The 19956-nt window shown below is 44.4% G+C and overlaps 1 protein-coding gene across 7 annotated transcripts in view; it reads left to right on the top strand.

Moving 5' to 3' along the window:
- Window positions 1-14625, top strand: part of ap5b1 (adaptor related protein complex 5 subunit beta 1) — a 173918-nt gene extending 159293 nt beyond the window's left edge. For 3 of the 7 annotated variants that reach the window (XM_072586695.1, XM_072586691.1, XM_072586694.1), the window contains exons 2-3: window positions 10427-10585; window positions 11926-14625. In XM_072586695.1, coding sequence (XP_072442796.1) covers window positions 10439-10585; window positions 11926-14565 — 2787 coding nt within the window. In that variant the 5' untranslated portion in view covers window positions 10427-10438 and the 3' untranslated portion in view covers window positions 14566-14625. The other 4 variants (XM_072586688.1, XM_072586692.1, XM_072586693.1 and 1 more) reach the window with 4 other exon arrangements.
- Window positions 14626-19956: the final 5331 nt, after the last annotated feature.

Below are 19956 nucleotides of genomic sequence, written 5' to 3' on the forward strand. Positions count from 1 at the left end.
GAAGATTAGTCAAGCATGATTTCCCCTTCATAAATCCATGCTGACTCTGTCCTATCCTGTTACTATTATCCAGATGTGCCGTAATTTCATCCTTTATAATAGACTCCAGCATCTTTCCCACCACTGAGGTCAGACTAACTGGTCTATAATTTCCTGCTTTCTCCCGCCCACCCTTCTTAAAAAGTGGCACAACATTAGCCGCCCTCCAATCCTCAGGAACCAACCCCGATTCTATTGAACTCTGGAAAATAATCACCAGCGCATCCACGATTTCCCGAGCCACCTCCTTCAGTACCCTGGGATGCAGGCCATCAGGTCCCGGAGACTTATCAACCTTCAGACCTAACAGTCTCTCCAACACCAAATCCTGGCAAATAGAAATTCCCTTAAGTTCAGGTCCTTCAGCCACTGTTACCTCAGGGAGATTGCTTGTGTCTTCCCCAGTGAACACAGATCTGAAGTACCCATTTAATTCCTCTGCCATTTCTTCGTTCCCAGTAATATATTCCCCTGCTTCTGTCTTCAAGGGCCCAATTTTTGTCCTAACCATTTTTTTGCCTTGGACATACCTAAAAAAGCTTTTACTATCCTCCTTTATATTCTTGGCCAGTTTACCTTCGTACCTCATTTTTTCTCTGCGTATTTCCTTCTTACTAATCCTCTGTTGTTCTTTAAAAGCTTCCCAGTCCTCCGTTTTCCCGCTTATCTTCGCTAAGTTATACTTTTTCTCTTTTAACCTTATATGTTTCTTTACTTCCCTTGTCAGCCACGGCCGCCCATGTCTCCTCCTGGGATCTTTCTTCCTTTTAGGAATGAACTGATCCTGCATCTTCTGCAAGAGCTAATCTTCTGCATGGATTTCATCCAGCTCCCCCAAGCAGCCGCAAATGCAAAAGCTACTTCACACCTGTATTCTCAGAATGTCTTATATAGGGTGGAAAAATTATTGCCTTGCTCTTCCATGGTTAGAGTAAAGATGCACAGTCAGTGTACAGAGGGGACAAGATATATAAATCATTGCATCACATATTTCACCAAATAAGTTGTTACAGAATATGAAACACCAGAGTGGAAAATGAAAAAAATCTTCGGACAGAGATTCTGTGGTATGGTCAACATTCAGTATTGTAACAAGCCACCATTATAAGCATCTGTATTTCACCAGTCTCTAGGAACCAGTAAGATGCTGGCCTGGAGGCAACATTCAGGTAAAGAAAATTAGATTCTTTGCAGCAGTGGGATAACAATACAACATTGCCATGGAGCTTCAGGGTGAGATAATAATCTGGAGAATAAGTTAGAGGAAACCTTTAAAGACAAGGAGAAAGGTGGCAAATATTGAATCGAAATAGGTCCAGGAGCTGAAAGGTTACGGGATGGCAGAACATCAACAGACCAAATAAATGTAATGCAGGAGTAAAGAAACTTACTCAAGGGTTTCAACATAAGGCTGGAAGAAATTCTAGAAGTTGAGTGAGTCTCAAACCAAGATATATTTTGCAAATACAACCAAAGGTTTTAAAATTCAATGTACTGACAGATATGAATCAAAAACAGAAATTACTAGAAAAATACAGCAGACCTGGCAGTATCTGTGGAGAAAAAAAAAGTTAATGTTTCAGGTCCAGTGACCTTTTTTCAGACAGACATTAAGTAATACAAAAAAAGTAAGTCAGACAGAGGGCATGATAGACGATTCCACCAGGACGTATATGTAAAATACTTTGTGAGCTAAGTCTAAAGGTCACCAACCAGTGGGAAGGATGTAGATGAACAAATCTGCAAGGAAGTTACAGAGATGTGCAAAAAAGTATGGACTGTGTAATGAGGGTTTAAAAAGGTTTTATACATGAAGATATAGGGCAAGGCTGAAGGATTAAACAAATGTTTTTCACCTCTCCCTACAATTCACCATAGGCCATGGTCCCATAGGAAGAAATTAAGTCACTATGAGGGTTTAAAACATGGAGGTGTTGTACAGACTATCTGTACTTAAAAGTTAACAAGACTGGATGAGATGCATTAAAGATACTGAGGGAATTGAAAATGGAAATTGCAGAGGCACTGGCAACAATTATTCAGTCTTCCTCAGGTTGAGGATTGATGCCAAAGGTCTGGAGACTTGAAATTGTTACCGTCTTGTTCAAAAAAGGTCAAGCAACGACAGACTAAGAGGTTGGGAAACTTCTGGAAACAATAATGAGGGAGAAAATTAACAGTCACATGCACAAGTGCAGGTTAATTAGGGAGAGACAGCTTGATTTTTCTTAATGGCAAATTGTGTTTAATTAACTCGCTGGAATGTTTTCAGGATTAAGTCAATGCTATTGATGTTGTGCACATGGAAGTCTAGAAGGAATTTGGTACAGTGCCACACAGCAGACTGGTGAGCAAAGCTATAGCTCATGGAATTAAAGCCAAAGCAGCAAGAGCGAGATAAAATTGGCTGAGTGATAGGAAACAGCACAATAATGGTGAAATAAAGGTTTAGTACTGGAGTTCCCAGGGATCAGTATTAGGACCTTTACTGAAGTAACTCCATGAAGGCCAGTATCCCGTCACCAAGTCACTCTTTATTTACATGTGCACAGTACATGACACAGACCCAGATAGCTCAGAGCTCGTAGAGAACAGGACTACTGACACTCCTGTTTATTTTCTTTTTTCTTTTTTTTTCTTTTATTTTTGTCGTGTGTGTGTGTAGGTGTCGGACACAACAACGAATAACAAGTTTGTAAATCTTTATTTATATTCCACCACCAGGAAGCAAAGAAACACCCGAGTGGCCAGTGACAAGCAGTGCCCTTCTCATCAATGGGCAATGCTGCGTGATCAAACAGTGAAGGGCAGGGCAGGGATTAAATCAAAATAGAGTTGGAAGGGGAAATAATGCACTCCACTCTCTGTGGCGCTCACCTCTCCCTGAAGAACTCCAGGGTGTTGGTGGACACAGCGTGCTCCTTCTCCGGAGACACCCGGGCTCTAACATAACCGCGGAAGAGGGGCAGGCAGTTGGCCCTAACAACCCCCTCCACTGCGCGATGCCTGGACCTCTTTATGGCCAGTTTGGCCAGGTCCAGGAGCAGACCCATGAGGAGGTCTTCAGATCTGCTCTCCCCCCTCCGCAACATTCTGGTTATGTCTGTCAACCAGGGCTCCCTGACTGGACCAGGTTTACGGCCCCAGTCAGGGAATTTATATTCTGTAGGAGATAGTAAGGACTGCAGATGCTGAAAACCAAAGTTAATAGATGTGGAGCTGGAAAAGCAGGTCAGTCAGCATATGAGGAACAGGAAAGTCAACGTTTTGGGCCAAGACCCTTCATCAGGACTGATATTCTAAACTTGGATGACCATGTTCCAATCACCACACTCTCTTTTCCTGATATATATAAATGCCCTAGACCTTAATGTACAAACATGATTTCAAAATCCAGGGGTGATACAACATAGCATAAAACATCAAAACGATGTTGCCAGGCTTGGAGGATTCGAGCTAAAGGGAGAGGCTGAATAGGCTGGGACTCTTTTCTCTGGAGCGTGGAGGCTGAGGGATGATCTTATAGAGGTTTACAAAATCATAAGGGGCATGGATAGGATAAATAGACAAAGTGTTTTCCCTGGGGTGGTGGACTCCAGAACTAGAGGGCTTAGGTTCAGGATAAGAGGGGAAAGATATAAAAGAGACCCAAGGGGCAGCTTTTTCACTCAGAGGGTGGTACGTCTATGGAATGAGCTGCCAGAGGAAGTGGTGGAGGCCAGTACAATTGCAACAGTTAAAACACATCTGTATGGGTATATGAATAGGAAGGGTTTGGAGGGTGCTGGGTGCTGGCAGGTGGGACTAGATTGGGTTGGGATATCTGGTTGGCATGGATGAGTTGGACCAAAGAGACTTTTTCCATGCTGTACATCTCGATGACTCTGTGATGGCCTCCTTCTGCTCTGAAATTGAAAGGCTTATGAATACACCAGTTGTGACCACTTTTACCACTCATTTGAAAGTGAATTTTACGTACTGTAAAATTGGTGATGAAAATTTAAAATTTCACAGAGATTACAATTTATCATTATAGACCTGTTAAATTATTGTGTTGGGCGGCACGGTGGCACAGTGGTTAGCACTGCTGCCTCACAGCGCCAGAGACCTGGGTTCAATTCTCGCCTCAGGCGACTGACTGTGTGGAGTTTGCACATTCTCCCTTTGTCTGCGTGGGTTTCCTCCGGGTGCTCCGGTTTCCTCCCACAGTCCAAAGATGTGCAGGTTAGGTGATTTAGCCATGCTAAATTGCCCGTAGTGTTAGGTGCAGGGGTATATGTAGGGGAATGGGTCTGGGTGGGTGCGCTTCGGCGGGTCGGTGTGGACTTGTTGGGCTGAAGGGCCTGTTTCCACACTGTAAGTAATCTAATCTAATCTATAGAAAACTATTAGTTGGGACCTGTGGGCATTTATGTAAAATCGCCACCCTCACTCTAGTGTTAGAAACTAAACAGAAAAAGCTCTTGTAATGCAGTGATAAAATCCTTACTTCTGAGCCTGGGTTCAAGACCCACCTGCTCTAGAGTGTGTAATATCTCTCAGCAGTTTGAGAAGAAAGTAAATAGATATTTTGCTTGTGCTGCTCAGAAGGAAGGAGCAGCAACTAGATCAGAGATTGGAGATGGAGGTTAATTTTATATAAAAAAAGAAGCTGCCTTTAACTGGAGGGGGAAGGGGTAAATGCTTCCGCCCATATCAAAGATGGCGCTGGAGCAGCACGGCTGGACGTGCCCCGCAATGACGTCACTGCCTTCCGGTACAGTCATGTGATGGTGCTTGCAATCAGGTGACTCGTGGAGCGAAGGTCGTGGCTTTTCCCGGGGTTGGAGTAGCGTGTCGCCCTGGTTGTGGTGGTGGGTGTCCTCCCCAGTTCCTTCGGCCCTCCCGACCCAGGCCAGCCCGCTGCTCTGGGTCGCAGGTTGCAGCTCCCACCGGGTCTCCTATCCAGGCAGACACTCGTGGCTTCCCAGTATGACCCATAATGATGACCAAGTGCTGGAGAAACTCAGCGGGTCTGGTAGCATTTGTGGGAAGAGAAACCAGTTAATGTTTCCAGTCCAGTCTGGGTTTTTTTTAAAGAACTGGGGGTGGGGGAGGATGTGCTTTACATGATGGGCTTGTGTGCTATTGAGAAGAACCTGTTGGGACTATAACCTGGTGTGATTTTATTTTTGTAAAAATAAATTCCTGATGCAGGGCTTATGTCCAAAATCAGATGCTGCCTGATGTGCTGTGCTTTCCCAGTGCCACACTTTATGCTGTGTCAAGGAGTGCATAAAGCATGGACTCCTGGTCAACATCTGATTAAAAATAATATAATTGGTCATTAATTTGATTGCTGTTATAGGACCCTTTATTCTGGTTTGAAATGCTTGCCCATGTAACAGGGTGCATTTTCATGAAAAGTAATCAATGGATTTAGTGTTTTTGAAGCCTTCTGATTATAAGGATACTGTGTAGAAGCTAGTCCATGTGGCTATTCTTCCTTTCTGAGCTGCCATAGCAAAACTGCAAACCTGTTGTCCATGTTTAATGATTCTTGATTTTTTTTTTCCCTAGTTGCAGCAGTCTTTCATCTTTAATATACCGTCATTCATTCCTGAAGAAGGGTTTATGCCTGAAATGTCGATTCTCCTGCTCCTTTGATGCTGCCTGACCTGCGCTTTTCCAGCAACACATTTTTCAGCTCTGATCTCCAGCATCTGCAGTCCTCACTTTCTCCCTGTCATAATTACCCCTTTTACTTTGTCCAAAATGGTGCACAAAGGGACTTTGTGTTCAGACTGGGAGAAATTTGTGCAAATGCAGGTAAACTCTGGGAACACAAGATCGCCACAGGATTGGGTAGGTGAGTGGGAATAGGTTTTGAAATGAGGCTGTACATAACCAATGCATAATTGCAAGTTGCTGTTGTTTTTGAGTCACTTATTGAAATGTGGGCCCAGCAACTTGAGCCCATTGATTCTGACACTCCAATGTTACAGTCTTCTGTGAAAAAGCAAGTATTTCTAACTGTATAATGAATATATAAATTAGACAGACCAATCTGTAGCCTTCAGAAGACACCTGGCTAATTATTTGAAAAGAAAGCGTTCTTTGGGCAATTGCAACTAGAAGATACTGGACAACTCATTTTACAGAACTGATGTGAGAGAGAGTGTACTGATGCGCTGCTGTCATTGTGGGATTTCTTCCAGTCTGAAATGTACTGTCTTTAATGGCTTCTTTTCCCCTCTCATTGTCAGCTGCACTTTTCCCTCGAGGTTGTTGACTCCCTTGCTGCATGTGCTCCCATACCTTGTTAAAGTGTATTTTTTGCTTTGCTTCCTTAACCGTGAATGCTGTCTGTCCATTATCAAGTTAAGTAGAAATTGTAATTATAATTAGATCTAATCTATGGCTAGTTGTAGCTGTCCTTAACCTGGCCAGATTGGTATGAATCAACTCTGCTGAAAATGTGTTGCTGGAAAAGCGCAGCAGGTCAGGCAGCATCCAAGGAGCAGGAGAATCGACGTTTCGGGCATCAGCCCTTCTTCAGGAATCTGAATTTCCTGAAGAAGGGCTGATGCCCAAAACGTCGATTCTCTTCCTTGGATGCTGCCTGACCTGTTGCGCTTTTCCAGCAACACATTTTCAGCTCTGATCTCCAGCATCTGCAGTCCTCACTTTCTCCTCCTTAATCAACTCTGCACATGACCATCTTGATCTATCTTGTCTAACCTTTCTGCTGGTGATGTATCTGTATCAATATCAATTACAAAGCATTCATCTATAATTCAACATGAAGGTTTAGCCCATTGTGTCTGTCAGTTCTTTAAAAAGGATTGCCAGTCCCTTCTGGTTGCGATTGCCTAGCAAATATTTCCTTTTCAAATACTTAGCCAGTTGCCTTTTGAAGGATGTGTACTAGTCTGTCTTGTTTACATAATCACTATACTGTTAGAAATACTTTTTCACAAAATACTGTAATGTTGCTGTGTCAGAATCATTGCGCTCAAGATGGAGGGCCCACATTTCAATAAATGCATCAATGTACAATTGTAAGTTATTGATATGGTAATGTAGAGCCTCACTCACAAACCCAGTCCCACTCACCAACCAATCCTGTGCTGATTTTGTGCTCTCGCAGTTTGCCTGCATTTGTACAAATATACAGAGTCATTTTCCTTCCTCTGATGCAACTGCACGCTGGTCATCAGTAACTCCAATTTCCTACGTTGCAGCAGTGAATACACTTTAAAAGTATCATTGTCAAGTACTTCAGGATGTCCTCAGGTTGTAGAATTTGTTATCCATCTTTCTTCCTTACCTGCACTTTGAACATACGTGGGATTTGTACCAGATGAGTCTCTGTTTCCCTTTCATCTTTTAAGGCATTCTTTAAAGCTTTTCATTTCCAGCCCTAAAATGATGTGGTGTTGGACTGGGGTAGGGGCTTATGCCCGAAATGTCGATTCTCCTGTTCCTTGGATGCTGCCTGACCTGCTGCGCTTTTCCAGCAACACATTTTCAGCTTGGACTGGGGTAGACAAGGTCAGAAGTCATATACTGGATTAGTGCTGCTGGAAGAGCACAGCAGTTCAGGCAGCATCCAACGAGCAGCGAAATCGACGTTTCGGGCAAAAGCCCTTCATCAGGAATAAAGGCAGTGAGCCTGAAGCATGGAGAGATAAGCTAGAGGAGGGTGGGGGTGGGGAGAGAGTAGCATAGAGTACAATGGGTGAGTGGGGGAGGAGATGAAGGTGATAGGTCAAGGAGGAGAGGGTGGAGTGGATAGGTGGAAAAAGAGATAGGCAGGTTGGACAAGTCAAGGAGACAGAACTGAGCTGGAAGCTTGGAACTAGGATGAGGTGGGGGAAGGGGAGATGAGGAAGCTGTTGAAGTCCACATTGATGCCCTGGGGTTGAAGTGTTCCGAGGCGGAAGATGAGGCGTTCTTCCTCCAGGCGTCTGGTGGTGAGGGAGCGGCGGTGAAGGAGGCCCAGGACCTCCATGTCCTCGGCAGAGTGGGAGGGGGAGTTGAAATAATGGGCCACGGGGGGGTTTGGTTGATTGGTGCGGGTGTCTCGGAGATGTTCCCTAAAGCGCTCTGCTGGGGAGACTGGGCGCCTCCTAATGTAGAGGAGACCACATCGGGAGCAACGGATACAATAAATGATATTGGTAGATGTGCAGGTGAAACTTTGATGGATGTGGAAGGCTCCTTTTAGGGCCTTGGATAGAGGTGAGGGAGGAGGTGTGGGCACAGGTTTTACAGTTCCTGCGGTGGCAGGGGAAAGTGCCAGAATGGGAGGGTGGGTCGTAGGGGGGTGTGGACCTGACCAGGTAGTCACGGAGGGAACGGTCTTTGCGGAAGGCGGAAAGGGGTGGGGAGGGAAATATATCCCTGGTGGTGGGGTCTTTTTGGAGGTGGCGGAAATGTCGGTGGATGATTTGGTTGATGCGAAGGTTTGTAGGGTGGAAGGTGTGCGAACAGATGCATTTGAAATCACAAGCTTTCAGAGCGCTGACGCTTAGTCAGGCATAGTAACAAAGAGGCAGCACTTCGATAGCTTGTGATTTCAAATAAACCATTTGGACTAGCCTGGCTTCTATCTTGCCGTACATGGAGCTTGATGTCAATCTTTGTAATGCTGCTTGTGGTGTTAAAGCTGCTAAGTAAATGCTATTTCCTTTTTTCTATTCAATTTGTTGATATCAGGAACTGATCCCCTCATTTTTACGTAGAAGGGTTTGCTTAAATTTTCCATGTAAGAATGTGCATCCAGTCACAAGGACCCCAAACCCTACAGTCTTGTCACTGAACATCTGGCCACTTGCTACTGTCTGTGCCTGTATTTTGGTTTTTGTTTGCTTGTTTGAAGTTGGGAACTTAGAGTTTTGGAATTGACTTATCTGTGCTGATAGCTCAATTGTGAATAAGTTCTGAAAAGAAACTTGAGATGTATGTGAAACAGCAGGGACAGGGTGTCTGTCAAGACCATTTGTTTGGTGTAGGTCAATAAGCCAAGAGATTAAACTCAATTTATAGTCTTCTGTCACCTAAATACCAGATGGTGCTTGTTTTGTTCCTTGTAGCAGTCGCATGAATATTAAAAGAAAATTCTTTGCCAATTTAATGCCTCAAGTCTCTGAAACATTTTTTTTAAAGCATTTCGCATACAAGGAATTGTTAAAATACAAAAATTCTTTTGGAGGTGAATGTTAAACATTTTGGATGTGTTCTCAGAAGGACAAAATGTGCAGGCAGTTCATTCAACTGAAAGGGAGAGGAAAAGGGTTAACCTTATGGGTGGGATTCTTTGAAGCCAGCTGACTCAGCAGCTCTATTCTGTGCAGTGCTGAACATAAACCAGCTTGGACATGACATTCTCAAAAGATCCATTTGTTCTACTCAGTTAGAGAGAACCCTCAGTGCTTCTCATTTGGAACTGGACAGTGAACAATTTCAGCGACAAACTGGTCCACAGAGGCTCCTTGTTGAAGGGGAACTGACCAGGCACATCCGCCTGATTGAAGCCCTCTGAGTTTAAATGTTTACCCAGTGTGATACAATTTATTTCTCAACTACCACTCCGTTCACCCTTGTTCAGTGGATATCTCCAGCAGCACGTTCCTCGGCCTAAGTTTTAGCCACAGCATGGTATTCACGCTGCCATCTCGATCCATGTGATCCCTCGAACTTCAAGAAATCTGGTTTCTGAGTCCAAGCAATCTAGTCCCTAACTGTTCTGATCTACTGCTTAGTTTTATTTGAATTATTGCACCCTTGTGATGAGGGGTTACTTCAGTGCTGTTGCCCCTTCTGTAAATAAATCCTAAATGAAAGCACCAAGGTATGTTGGTATGAGCACCTTGAAATGTATGCATCACCATAGTGGATGAGGCTTTTCCACTTTATGTACTCTCACCTGCCCTCCAGCCCTACCCCCCACTCCCCCCCCATAAAATAACTGGAGAACGCAGAACATGGGGCTCACAATGATCAAATATGAACAGCCCTGGTTGAGTGCGGTTCTCTTATTGGCACATGTTTGGGGAGTTAGTATTATTCGACAATGCTGTGGGGAAATGCACGATGACTGTAACACTTACTAACTGCCTTTGCTGAGCTGCTGTTAATCTCAGTGCCCCTGAAAGATCAGAGCCCACAGTGATGATGGTTAGCTTTGCAGCCCTGCTTCAGTTGAAAGTGAGTACTTGGTGGGAGGGAAGAAGGAGCACAAGAGTAATTCTGAAGCCGTTCTGAAGGAAGGTGACTGGACCCGAAACATTAATTTTGCTTTCTGGACCCACATGCTGCGAGACCTGCTGAGCTTTTTTCCAGCAATTTCGGTTTGTTTGCGGCACAAGTACGCGCTCAACTTGCAATGTATTGTATTTTGCAGTAATCCAGTGCCATGGCAGTGTCAAATTCTGAATGGTCCCAGAAAGTAGCAGCATTCTATGCCAGTCCGTCACATTTTCTTGCCAGTACAACAACTGAGAACTTTGTTTACGATCTCCTGAGGGTCCTAGCAGATGAGAAGATCAGTGAAAACGTAAAGGTACGATACCACCCTGTCATTTTCCTTCCTTTCCTGATTTAGTGAAAGATTGCTGTATTGAGAGAGCACATGGATTGACTTTTGATGCTTTAATTTTCTCTGCTAATTTTGTAAATTCACAGTTTAAGATGCAATCTGATACCTCAACAAAGTGGCCATTTGTCATGTTTCAGCCCAGAGATCAGCAGGCTGTTTTAATCTCGCAGCTGAGGCCTGTCAAAGCATCATCCACTGTATACACTCATTGTGTTCTTTTCATCTGGGTAGCAGTTGGGTGGGGGTGGGGGAGGCGGAGGGGGAGGGGAGGTCAACTGGATCCCCTGTCTATTGCCCGAGCTAATGCTGATTTCCCAAACGCTGACCAGGTGTTGAAACTGGGATCTTCCTGAAGTATGTAAAGCTCTCACTGCACAGCGTGACAGCTGAATTATTGGGAAGATGCCTCCTTTTGCTGTAAAACTGTTTCCAGTTAACAGTGTAAACGTGCAGTCTGCCAGGGGTCAGGTTCTGAGTTAATCTCCTTATTGGCTTTCAGAGGTCACTGAATCAAAATCTTTAAAAACCAGTGGGCAATGATAAAGGAAATACTTCAGATTATACTGGGATAGTGGTGCTGCCATTGCAAAATTCAGGCAAAGAGGTTGCATTGTCCTATAGTAATCTTTCATCTATTCCTTACAAAAATTTTAAACAGTCGAATCACTCAATTAATCTTTTTTTCTCATTTGTCACATCTAAGCCCTTAGTATTTTTTTTTTACTTGCCAGAGTTTGGTTGGTTGGTTAGTTGTCTGGATAGCTGGTTTATTATACAGAGCAACACTAACCGTATGGGTTCAATTCCTGCATGAGCCGAGTTACCATTAAAGACTCTCCTTCTCAACCTCTCTCCCCTCGCCTGAGGCATAGTGACCCTCAGATTAAACAGTCATCCATCATCTCTCTGTAATGGGAGAGCAGCCCTTTGATCCATTAGGATAATGCTGACTTTACCTTCTGTCGTTCTCTGTATCCTCAATGCGTTGACATTAAGTCTCATCAGACCCTCTTCCCATATCAATTCATTCATCCCCAAAGTGTAACTTTCAGGAGTTTATTAATGCTAGCCAGCATCTGCCCAGTCTTTGAATCTACAGCCTTTCCGAATTCAAGTTTGGTATCAGCTAATCACTAACTCTTTATTTATCTCACATCTGTTCTTGTGACCTCATCGTAGATTGTGTTCAGTGGGATCTGGGCTTCTCAATATGATCACCTGATCTTAAGAAAGATGTGGCAGAGAGCTGTACAATGATTGGTACTCAGGGTCTGTAAAATTTCTTGTTTGAATTTGCATTTCAGATACAGATTCTTGGGATAATTCAGGAATTCCCAGGATGGCTGTTCACCAGCTCTCGGCTGGCTGAGCAGGCAGCAGAGTCTATCTTCAGCATCTACTCACAGTTGCCCTTTGTACCCAAGTCGGTCAATCTGAAATGCCACTTGCTGCTTTCAGTCACCACTATAGTCATTGCCACTGATTACCTGACCAGCAATGTGAAAATATTGAACAATCTAATGACCCAACTGTTTGATGCAGTGTGTGACACTAATGATCGCAAATACGGGGGACATTTCAGGCCCCTCAGGGCCCTAGCGTGCGACTGCCTTCGAGAATTTGAAACATGTCACCCAGGGCTCCTGTCAAGAAAACTGGAACTTCTGCATACCCTCCAGCAAAAGGAAGTCAGTCCGCTGCACCAGGCCTACACGCTGCTGTATATCCAAGTGTTGAAAAATGCAGTCCACGCACTCTCGCGGTCGCGCAATGTGTCAGATGGAGCCATCCGAGAATTGTTGACGAGGAACGAGGAAATCAAATGGAAGGTGATGGAAAAGCCACAGGATTTATTAGCTATCACCACAACCACCGATCTGACTCCATTACCATCGACCATTGAGACAAAGGAGTTGAAGTCTTCAGTGACTCTGCTGTTGGAGGAGTCCTTCCTTCTAACTCCAGTATCCCAAGCTGCTTTGTTTCACGAATTGATCCAGGTGGTCCTTATGGTGCGCTCTCTTTCTCCAGCCATTTTCCGATCCCAGTTACTGCGTTTGTTTGGGACAATGGATATCTCCTTGATGCACAGCATGCTGCACATGAAGGCAAGCTTCACTGATAGTCTCTTCAGTGCCGAGGATGAGAACTTCCTGTTGAAGCGTCTGGTCTGCATGGCCCAGCATCCACTGCTCAGCAATCCTGTCAAGCTCTTCTACATGGACTGCTTGCTTCACTTTCCTGAAAACCGCCCCATTAACTCTAACCTGGAAGAGAATCTTCCAGTTTTGTTCACGCCAAAGATGGCGGCTTGCCTTTTCCCCACACTTTTTAACGACAGCAGCACAATGATGTCTCGTCTCAACCTGGTGAGTCTTATGTGCCTTGACAGTGCTGAGGAGGAAAGAGGACTTGCTGAGATCTTTGACTACCTTGTGTCTTTATACAAACTGGTGGATGCCAATGGAAGCCGAGGACATACTGTGACATTTTTCCAAGCCGTGTACATATTTGTGAGTTGCTTCCATGCCAGTGAAATGTATATGTCGGAGCTGACTCAATATATGGTTAAGCTGTACCAGAGGCATTGCACCTTAGCTCCACACATGATTAATCTCATAGACAGCATCCAGCAGCTCTTTGAGGATTCCAAATGGCCTGTTTCACTGGGGGAGGCTTTGCGCAAGCTGATTGTGGAACTCCCGCCAAAGCAACTGTCTCCTCATAAACTCAAACTCATATGGCACCTCAAGGTCCTAGCAAGAGTGGCCAAGGAACCCACCATATTGCAAAAGACAACAGTTCGGTTTTTACTGAATGTCGTTCAAGCTTCCGACCTGTGCAGGCAGGGTGATTGGAGAATGGGTAACTCGGTGCTGTCAGTGTGCAAAAGCATTCTGCATCACCAGAACGTGGAGCCCATCTTCAATGACCTTGCAGACCTCCTGCAGCACGTTCATGCCCAGTTCCAGGACATTGACATTCAGGACCATGCCCATTTCTATTATGCCTTACTCACCTGCCTCTCCCACGAGAAGCTCGCAGGAATCGTGGCACCAGGGACAGGGAACTGTATTCGAGCAAAGACGCGATCACTCTCATCCCTAATGTCAGAGAGTGCAGGTCACTCAATCTCTGTTCTTCCAATAAAACACCCAGTACTGAAAATCATTCCAGTCCCAGAAGAAGGTTCTTCCAATCTCGGTCTTGCCGGAGACACAACCGTGAAGGACCTTGAAGAAGATTCCTTACAGAAATACTTGAACCAATTCCAAAATGTCGGATTTGCTTCTACCATTGTGATGAAATTCCATTTGACTTTTGCTGAGGAAGTTGATCCTGAGTATCACAAAATCTACACAGTGCATCTCTGTTTTGACCTGAGGAGTACCCACTACGAGCCACTGAGTGATCTCCATGTACCCTGTCTCTTCCTAAGCCGAAACCCTCATGTTTTCTCCTTGGCTTTCAAGCCGCATCTACCTTTTCCCGTCACTTTACATACGCGAGCAGTCTTTACCAGGGAGGACGGCAGTACATGTTGTAGCCAGCTTGAACCCGTTGACATCGGTTTCGCCCGTTTGTTCCTGGCCCTTCCCGTTCCGACAAATTGGCCGCTGGAAATGAAGGCTCGACTCTTTAACCAGTTCTGGGAATCCTTGCTCCAGACTGGATCCAGCCAGTCTGTTCTCAGTCGCTTCTGCTTTACAACCGTTCAGAGACCTCTGAGTGAACTCGTAAACCTGCACTTTCAAAAATATGTGGTTTCGCAGCAGTCAGACCCAGAGTCTTACAAGGTTTTTCTGTTCCTACCTCCTCGAGTCCACCTTTTGCTCAGTCTGGAGCAGGCACACAATATGGCAAAGGTTGATATTGTCACTGATAACTGGCAGCTTTTACCTTTCATTAATTCTTACCTGATTGACATAACATCTGAAAAATAGCTGCCGCAAACTTGTCATCTGAACACAGTGCAGCCATTAAACCCTTTCAGTTTGGTACCACTTTGAATGTACTTCCTTATTCAAGCAACGAGGTTGTCTTCTGAGGATTACTGCTGAGTGTGAAATGTATGCTCTAAGTTGTTGAGAGTGCAGAATTTTGAGACCATTGCTAAGGTAATACCCGTTCTGTTTCCTTTTAACGCAAGTGAGTCTTAAAGGCCTAGAATTTACTCAATGCAGGGAGATGTGGGTGGCACAGTGGTTAGCACTGCTGCCTCACAGCGCCAGAGACCCGGGTTCAATTCCCGCCTCGGGCGACTGACTGTGTGGAGTTTGCACGTTCTCCCCGTTTCCTCCCACAGTCCAAAGATGTGCAGGTTAGGTGAATTGGCCATGCTAAATTGCCCGTAGTGTTAGGTAAGGGGTAAATGTAGGGGAATGGGTGGGTTGCGCTTCGGCGTGTCGGTGTGGACTTGTTGGGCCGAAGGGCCTGTTTCCACACTGTAATGTAATGTCATGTCATGTCATATAAATGAGAATTGATGCCCAGAAAATTCCCAGTGTGGACATTTCCCAGGCTGGGGTGAATTAGGCGCTATAGAACCTAAGTAAGAAATGCTCAAAGGTTGGATAACATCAAACTGTCCAGGTTTCTAGTTGGTGAAACAGTACAGCCCTTCGACAGTCTATAGATCAATTGGAAAGGATAGGATCCATGTTGGAAATGATACCCGTTGTAACTGCAGAGTCTGTTGCTTCCTGTCCAAACTTACGCATGAAATACATTGTTAGGTAAGGTACAGGAGGGCAGTTAGTGCCACTGTAAGTGGATTGTATTTGATACCTTCAGAAGTGAAGGGATTGACAGTGATGAGGAAAATAAATTGTTCAACTGCATCACTGCTACTGCACAGCAGCAGTGACCCAAGTTCAAGTCCACCCTCTGTGGAGTTTGCACATTTCCCCCATGTCTGCTTTGGGTTTCCTGTGGGTGCTCCAGTTTCCTCCCACAGATCCAAAGATGTGCAGTTTAGGTGGATTGGCCATTGTTAAATTGTCCAGTGATGGACAGGCTAGGTGGATTGGCCACGGGAAATATGGAGTTAGGGTGGGTCTAGGTAGGATGCTTTTCAGAGGGTTGATGCGGACTCAATGGGCTGAATCGCTTGCTTCCACACTAGGGATTCTATGATCAATCAGTATTTGCCAATGTTTGCTATTTTCCTTTTCACCTAATTTTGATATTGTAAATATGGGGAAACAAGTATTTTTATATAAAGCTTGGTATTTGTTATTTGTAGTTTCCTTGTAATTTTATCCTAATTCTGTCACATTCTGAAGGGAAGCCATATGAGAGGATGGCTATAAAACAATATATAAATCCAGAGTTTGGAGCATATAAAGCCCCGTTTCTTTTTTCTCCTGTCTGAGATACTAAACCAGAGAGGTGTCCGGCCTGCTGTGTTAATGGGGAAATTGCCTGCTGTGCTAATGCATTGGTCACTGCTCCATCTGAGTGTCTCTGAGCAGCTGTCTGACTCCCCTGCCACACCAAATCAATCTGTCTTTGTACTGTTCCCAGGATAGAGTTGGAAACCATGGGAGTACAGCTGACTTCAGGGTGAAACGAATACAGCATGAAGTTCCAGTTGTGGCCTTACTGAAATAACCATTTAGTTCTATCAGCATCTACACGAGCTAAGATCCTCTGTGCTCCCATTGGGTAATCATTGACTATGTTACATAACTCTTAACTTGTCAAGGCATTCTCTTGAAAAATGAACAAGTGAATGGCTATCAGTTATTTCATTGAGTTGAAACAGGCGCAATGTGTGTAAATGTCCTTACTGTCTCCAAAGAGAGAGGCCTCCTTATTAATAAATATAGTTTCCAGTACATGGAAACGTGCTACATCACAGTGTGAATCCAATTGTGAATTCTAGGTAGCCATACTATGGTTTTCAGACCAGAGAGTGATAAACGAGTCACACTATTCTGTTTCCTGTCATTCAGTAACATTTGTACTGATTCTGCCAATGCCACATTTATTCTACACGGCTCAAATTTGAAATCTGTGGTGTGGCATGTTATGAAATCTCTTTTGGAAGTCCATGAAGGCTGTATTAATTTTACGTGCCACATCTCTTCCCCCACCTGTGCAGTTTTTGATACTTAAAACTAATTTCCCTCACTGATCCTGTGCTGACTTTCCCTAACTATTGAACCTATGCTAAGCAATTTTTAATTTTATCCTCGAATGCTATTTCTAAATGCTCTCTTCTGCAAACCCCACCCCCCCACCCCCCCCAACCGACACAAACGCACACTTTTAGCTGATATGATGAATCTAGCAAGTATAAACCAATAACCCACTTTGAATAATGGTATAATATTTGCAATTCTCCATTCTTTTGCACCACCCATTAGCGAAGGAGAGTTGGAAGATTATGACTCAAACTGCCCACCCTTCATCCTCCAACATATTCCATCTAGTCGTAATTTATAAAGATTTATGGCAATCATCCTTTTAAATACCTCCTGTTTATTAATTTTCAGCCTATGAGGAATCTTAATTATCCCCTTCAATGACTTTGGCAGCATCTTCTTTGATAAGGATACAAATTGTAAGGTTTGGATCTTTTATATTTGATTAAATGTGTCTGATTTTCTGTCCTGTGTGTTTCCTAGGGTGTGGTGACTGACAATCAAAAACTAAAGTGAAGTAAACAATTAGAAGCATCAGATCCAGTATTTTAAAACATTGAATAAAACCCCTGTCCTATATGTAAGGAATCAAACACACAAACTCATTTTATACCTTGGCTATCTCCCCTGTTGTGTATAGATCTCCTTTCTGAAACCTGACTGGCACACCTCTTCCTCCACCGCCCGCCCCCCCACCCCACCAACGCCCCCACCAACGCCCAACTAAGTTAGGTTACTGTTGCTATGGCTGTCAAAAAGTGGTGATCATCCTAATTAGCACACTCTCTAACAATACATTTGAGTACAGTGACAGCCTAGATTGTGGAGCCATGTCACAGTGTATCAAAGCCTTCATGCAGAGGATCTGGATTGTTTTTAAGAAAATGGGAAGAATAGCATCACAACCACCTGAAAGATGTTAACCCACTCTTTACTGGGCTTGAGTAAGTTAGCCCTTGGCTCTTGTAACCAAAGCGTTTTTTAAAAAAAAGTTGTCGATCATTTATTGTGAATTGAGACATACACTTGTACTGGGACAGGAACAGTATTTTTTTTCCCCCCCCATGAGCCTGTTGTAGATCTTGTTACTTGACATTTGCAGCATCTGACTAGGAACATAGAGAGCATTTGTTCTTAACAAGTTGGAGATTTGCTCTGGAAGGAAAGCCCCCCCCTCCATTTAAGATATCAATGTCACGCACAGCTGAAGCATCTGCAGCCACCTTCAACAGAACTACCAAGTCTTTGATCCCTCTTGGCCTGCTCCATGGATACCCTGCATCACAGATGCCAGTCTTCAAGTAATTGGAGTTTACTCCACCTACTATCAATAAACAGCTGATGCTACTGGATACTGCAAAAGTTGCAGTCCTTGTCAGCAGTATTGACAGTTGTCATTTTGAAACCTCACAATGAACTTTGAGAGGAAGTGGTGAATGCAGGTACAGTAAAACATTTAAAAGATATTTGAAGAAGTACATGAAGAATAGGAAAGGTTTAGAGGGATATGTGCCAAGTGCAGGCAGATGGAACCAGTTTAATTTGGGATTATAGTTGGCAAGGACTGGTTGGACTAAAGGCTCTGTTTCTGTACCTAACAATGTAGAAAATTGTGCAGGTCTGTCCACAAAAACCAAGGCACTCCAATCTTAGCAATTACTGCCCCAGCAGTCTACTCTTGATCATCAGCAAAGTGAAGGAAGGTATTACTGATGGCTGTATCTATAAACTGCTAGCTCGTGCTCAGTTTGGGGCTTGGCTCGAGTTGCCAACTGCCTGACCTTGTTCCAATCTGGCTATCTACATTCCCTAAAGAGCTGAGCCCCAGAAGTGAGGTGAGAATGACTTCCCTGGACATTGAGATGGAATGTGACTAAGAATGGCATCAAGGAGCACTAACTACACTTGGAGTCAATGGGAATCCTTTTGTGTATGTGTATTTGGGAGGGTGCTGAAGAATCTCTGTCGTCAAAGTCATACCTAGCACAATGGAAGATACTTGTGGTTGTTTGAGGCCAAACATCTCGATCCCAGGACACTGGTTCAGGAGTTCATGTTAGGGCCTAACACCTTAGGCTGCTGCAATTTAGATGTTCCCTCCTGTATTAAATCAGAAGGGAGATCTGCAAACGGTGTTGAATTATTGCACAGTCTTCAGATATTGAAGCAGTCTGTGCCCAAGTGCAGCAAGACCTGGACAACATTCAGGCTTGGACTGACAAGCAGCAAGTAAGGTTGACACCATTTCAGTGGCAGGCAATGACTGTTTCCAACAGGGAGACTCGGACACTACCCCTCCATGATTGGTACTTTATCATCACTGAATCTCCTAACTGTCAGCATTTTGGCGGTTACTATTTACCAGCCATATAAAGGCTATGATTACAAAGTAGATCAGAGGATAGGAGTTCAGCAGCAAGTAACTGCTACACCTCTTCACCACTCCCCTCACCTAGCTTCACCAAAACTCAAGAAGCTTGACACCATCCAGACCAAAGTAGCTTGTTTGATTGGCATGCCATCCACCACCTTCAACATTCATATCCTCCTCCATTGGCACATACACATAGCAGGATGAGCCATCTGCAAGGTACACTGCAGCACCTCATCAAGGCTCCTTCAATAGAACCTTTCAAATCCATGACCTGTACAACCTGGAAGGGCAAGAGCAGTTGATGCATGGGACCATCCCCAACTGAAAATTCCCATCCATCATAAACAATCCAGACTTGTGTATCTATCACTGTTCCTTCATTGTCATTGTCAAAATCCTGGCACTACCTCCCTAACATCACTTTGGACTTTCAAGCAGCTCCTCATCATCACCCTCCCAAGCAATTAGGGATGGCACCAAATAGTGACCTCAGCCATGCTCATATACCACAAACAAGAGCATCATGCTCGCGCAGTTCAGGTTGGCTAGACAATATGGCTCCTTCTCCTGTGACCTCTACAAATTTGCTTCAGCACCAATCTCAGAAAAAATCTCAGTCTGTACTAAGTGCTTTTGAATCCCTGTAGAAAGGAGAAAGTGAGGACTGCAGATGCTGGAGATCAGAGCTTAACACCAGAGGTGTTCTCTGAAACATTCCGCAAGTAGGCGGCCTGTCTCCCCATTGTATAGGAGGCCGCAGCGGATGCAGTACACACACCTCTGGGACACCCGCACCAGCCGCCCCGTAGCTG

Source organism: Chiloscyllium punctatum, chromosome 16, assembly GCF_047496795.1.
Source record: "Chiloscyllium punctatum isolate Juve2018m chromosome 16, sChiPun1.3, whole genome shotgun sequence".
NCBI lineage: Eukaryota > Metazoa > Chordata > Chondrichthyes > Orectolobiformes > Hemiscylliidae > Chiloscyllium > Chiloscyllium punctatum.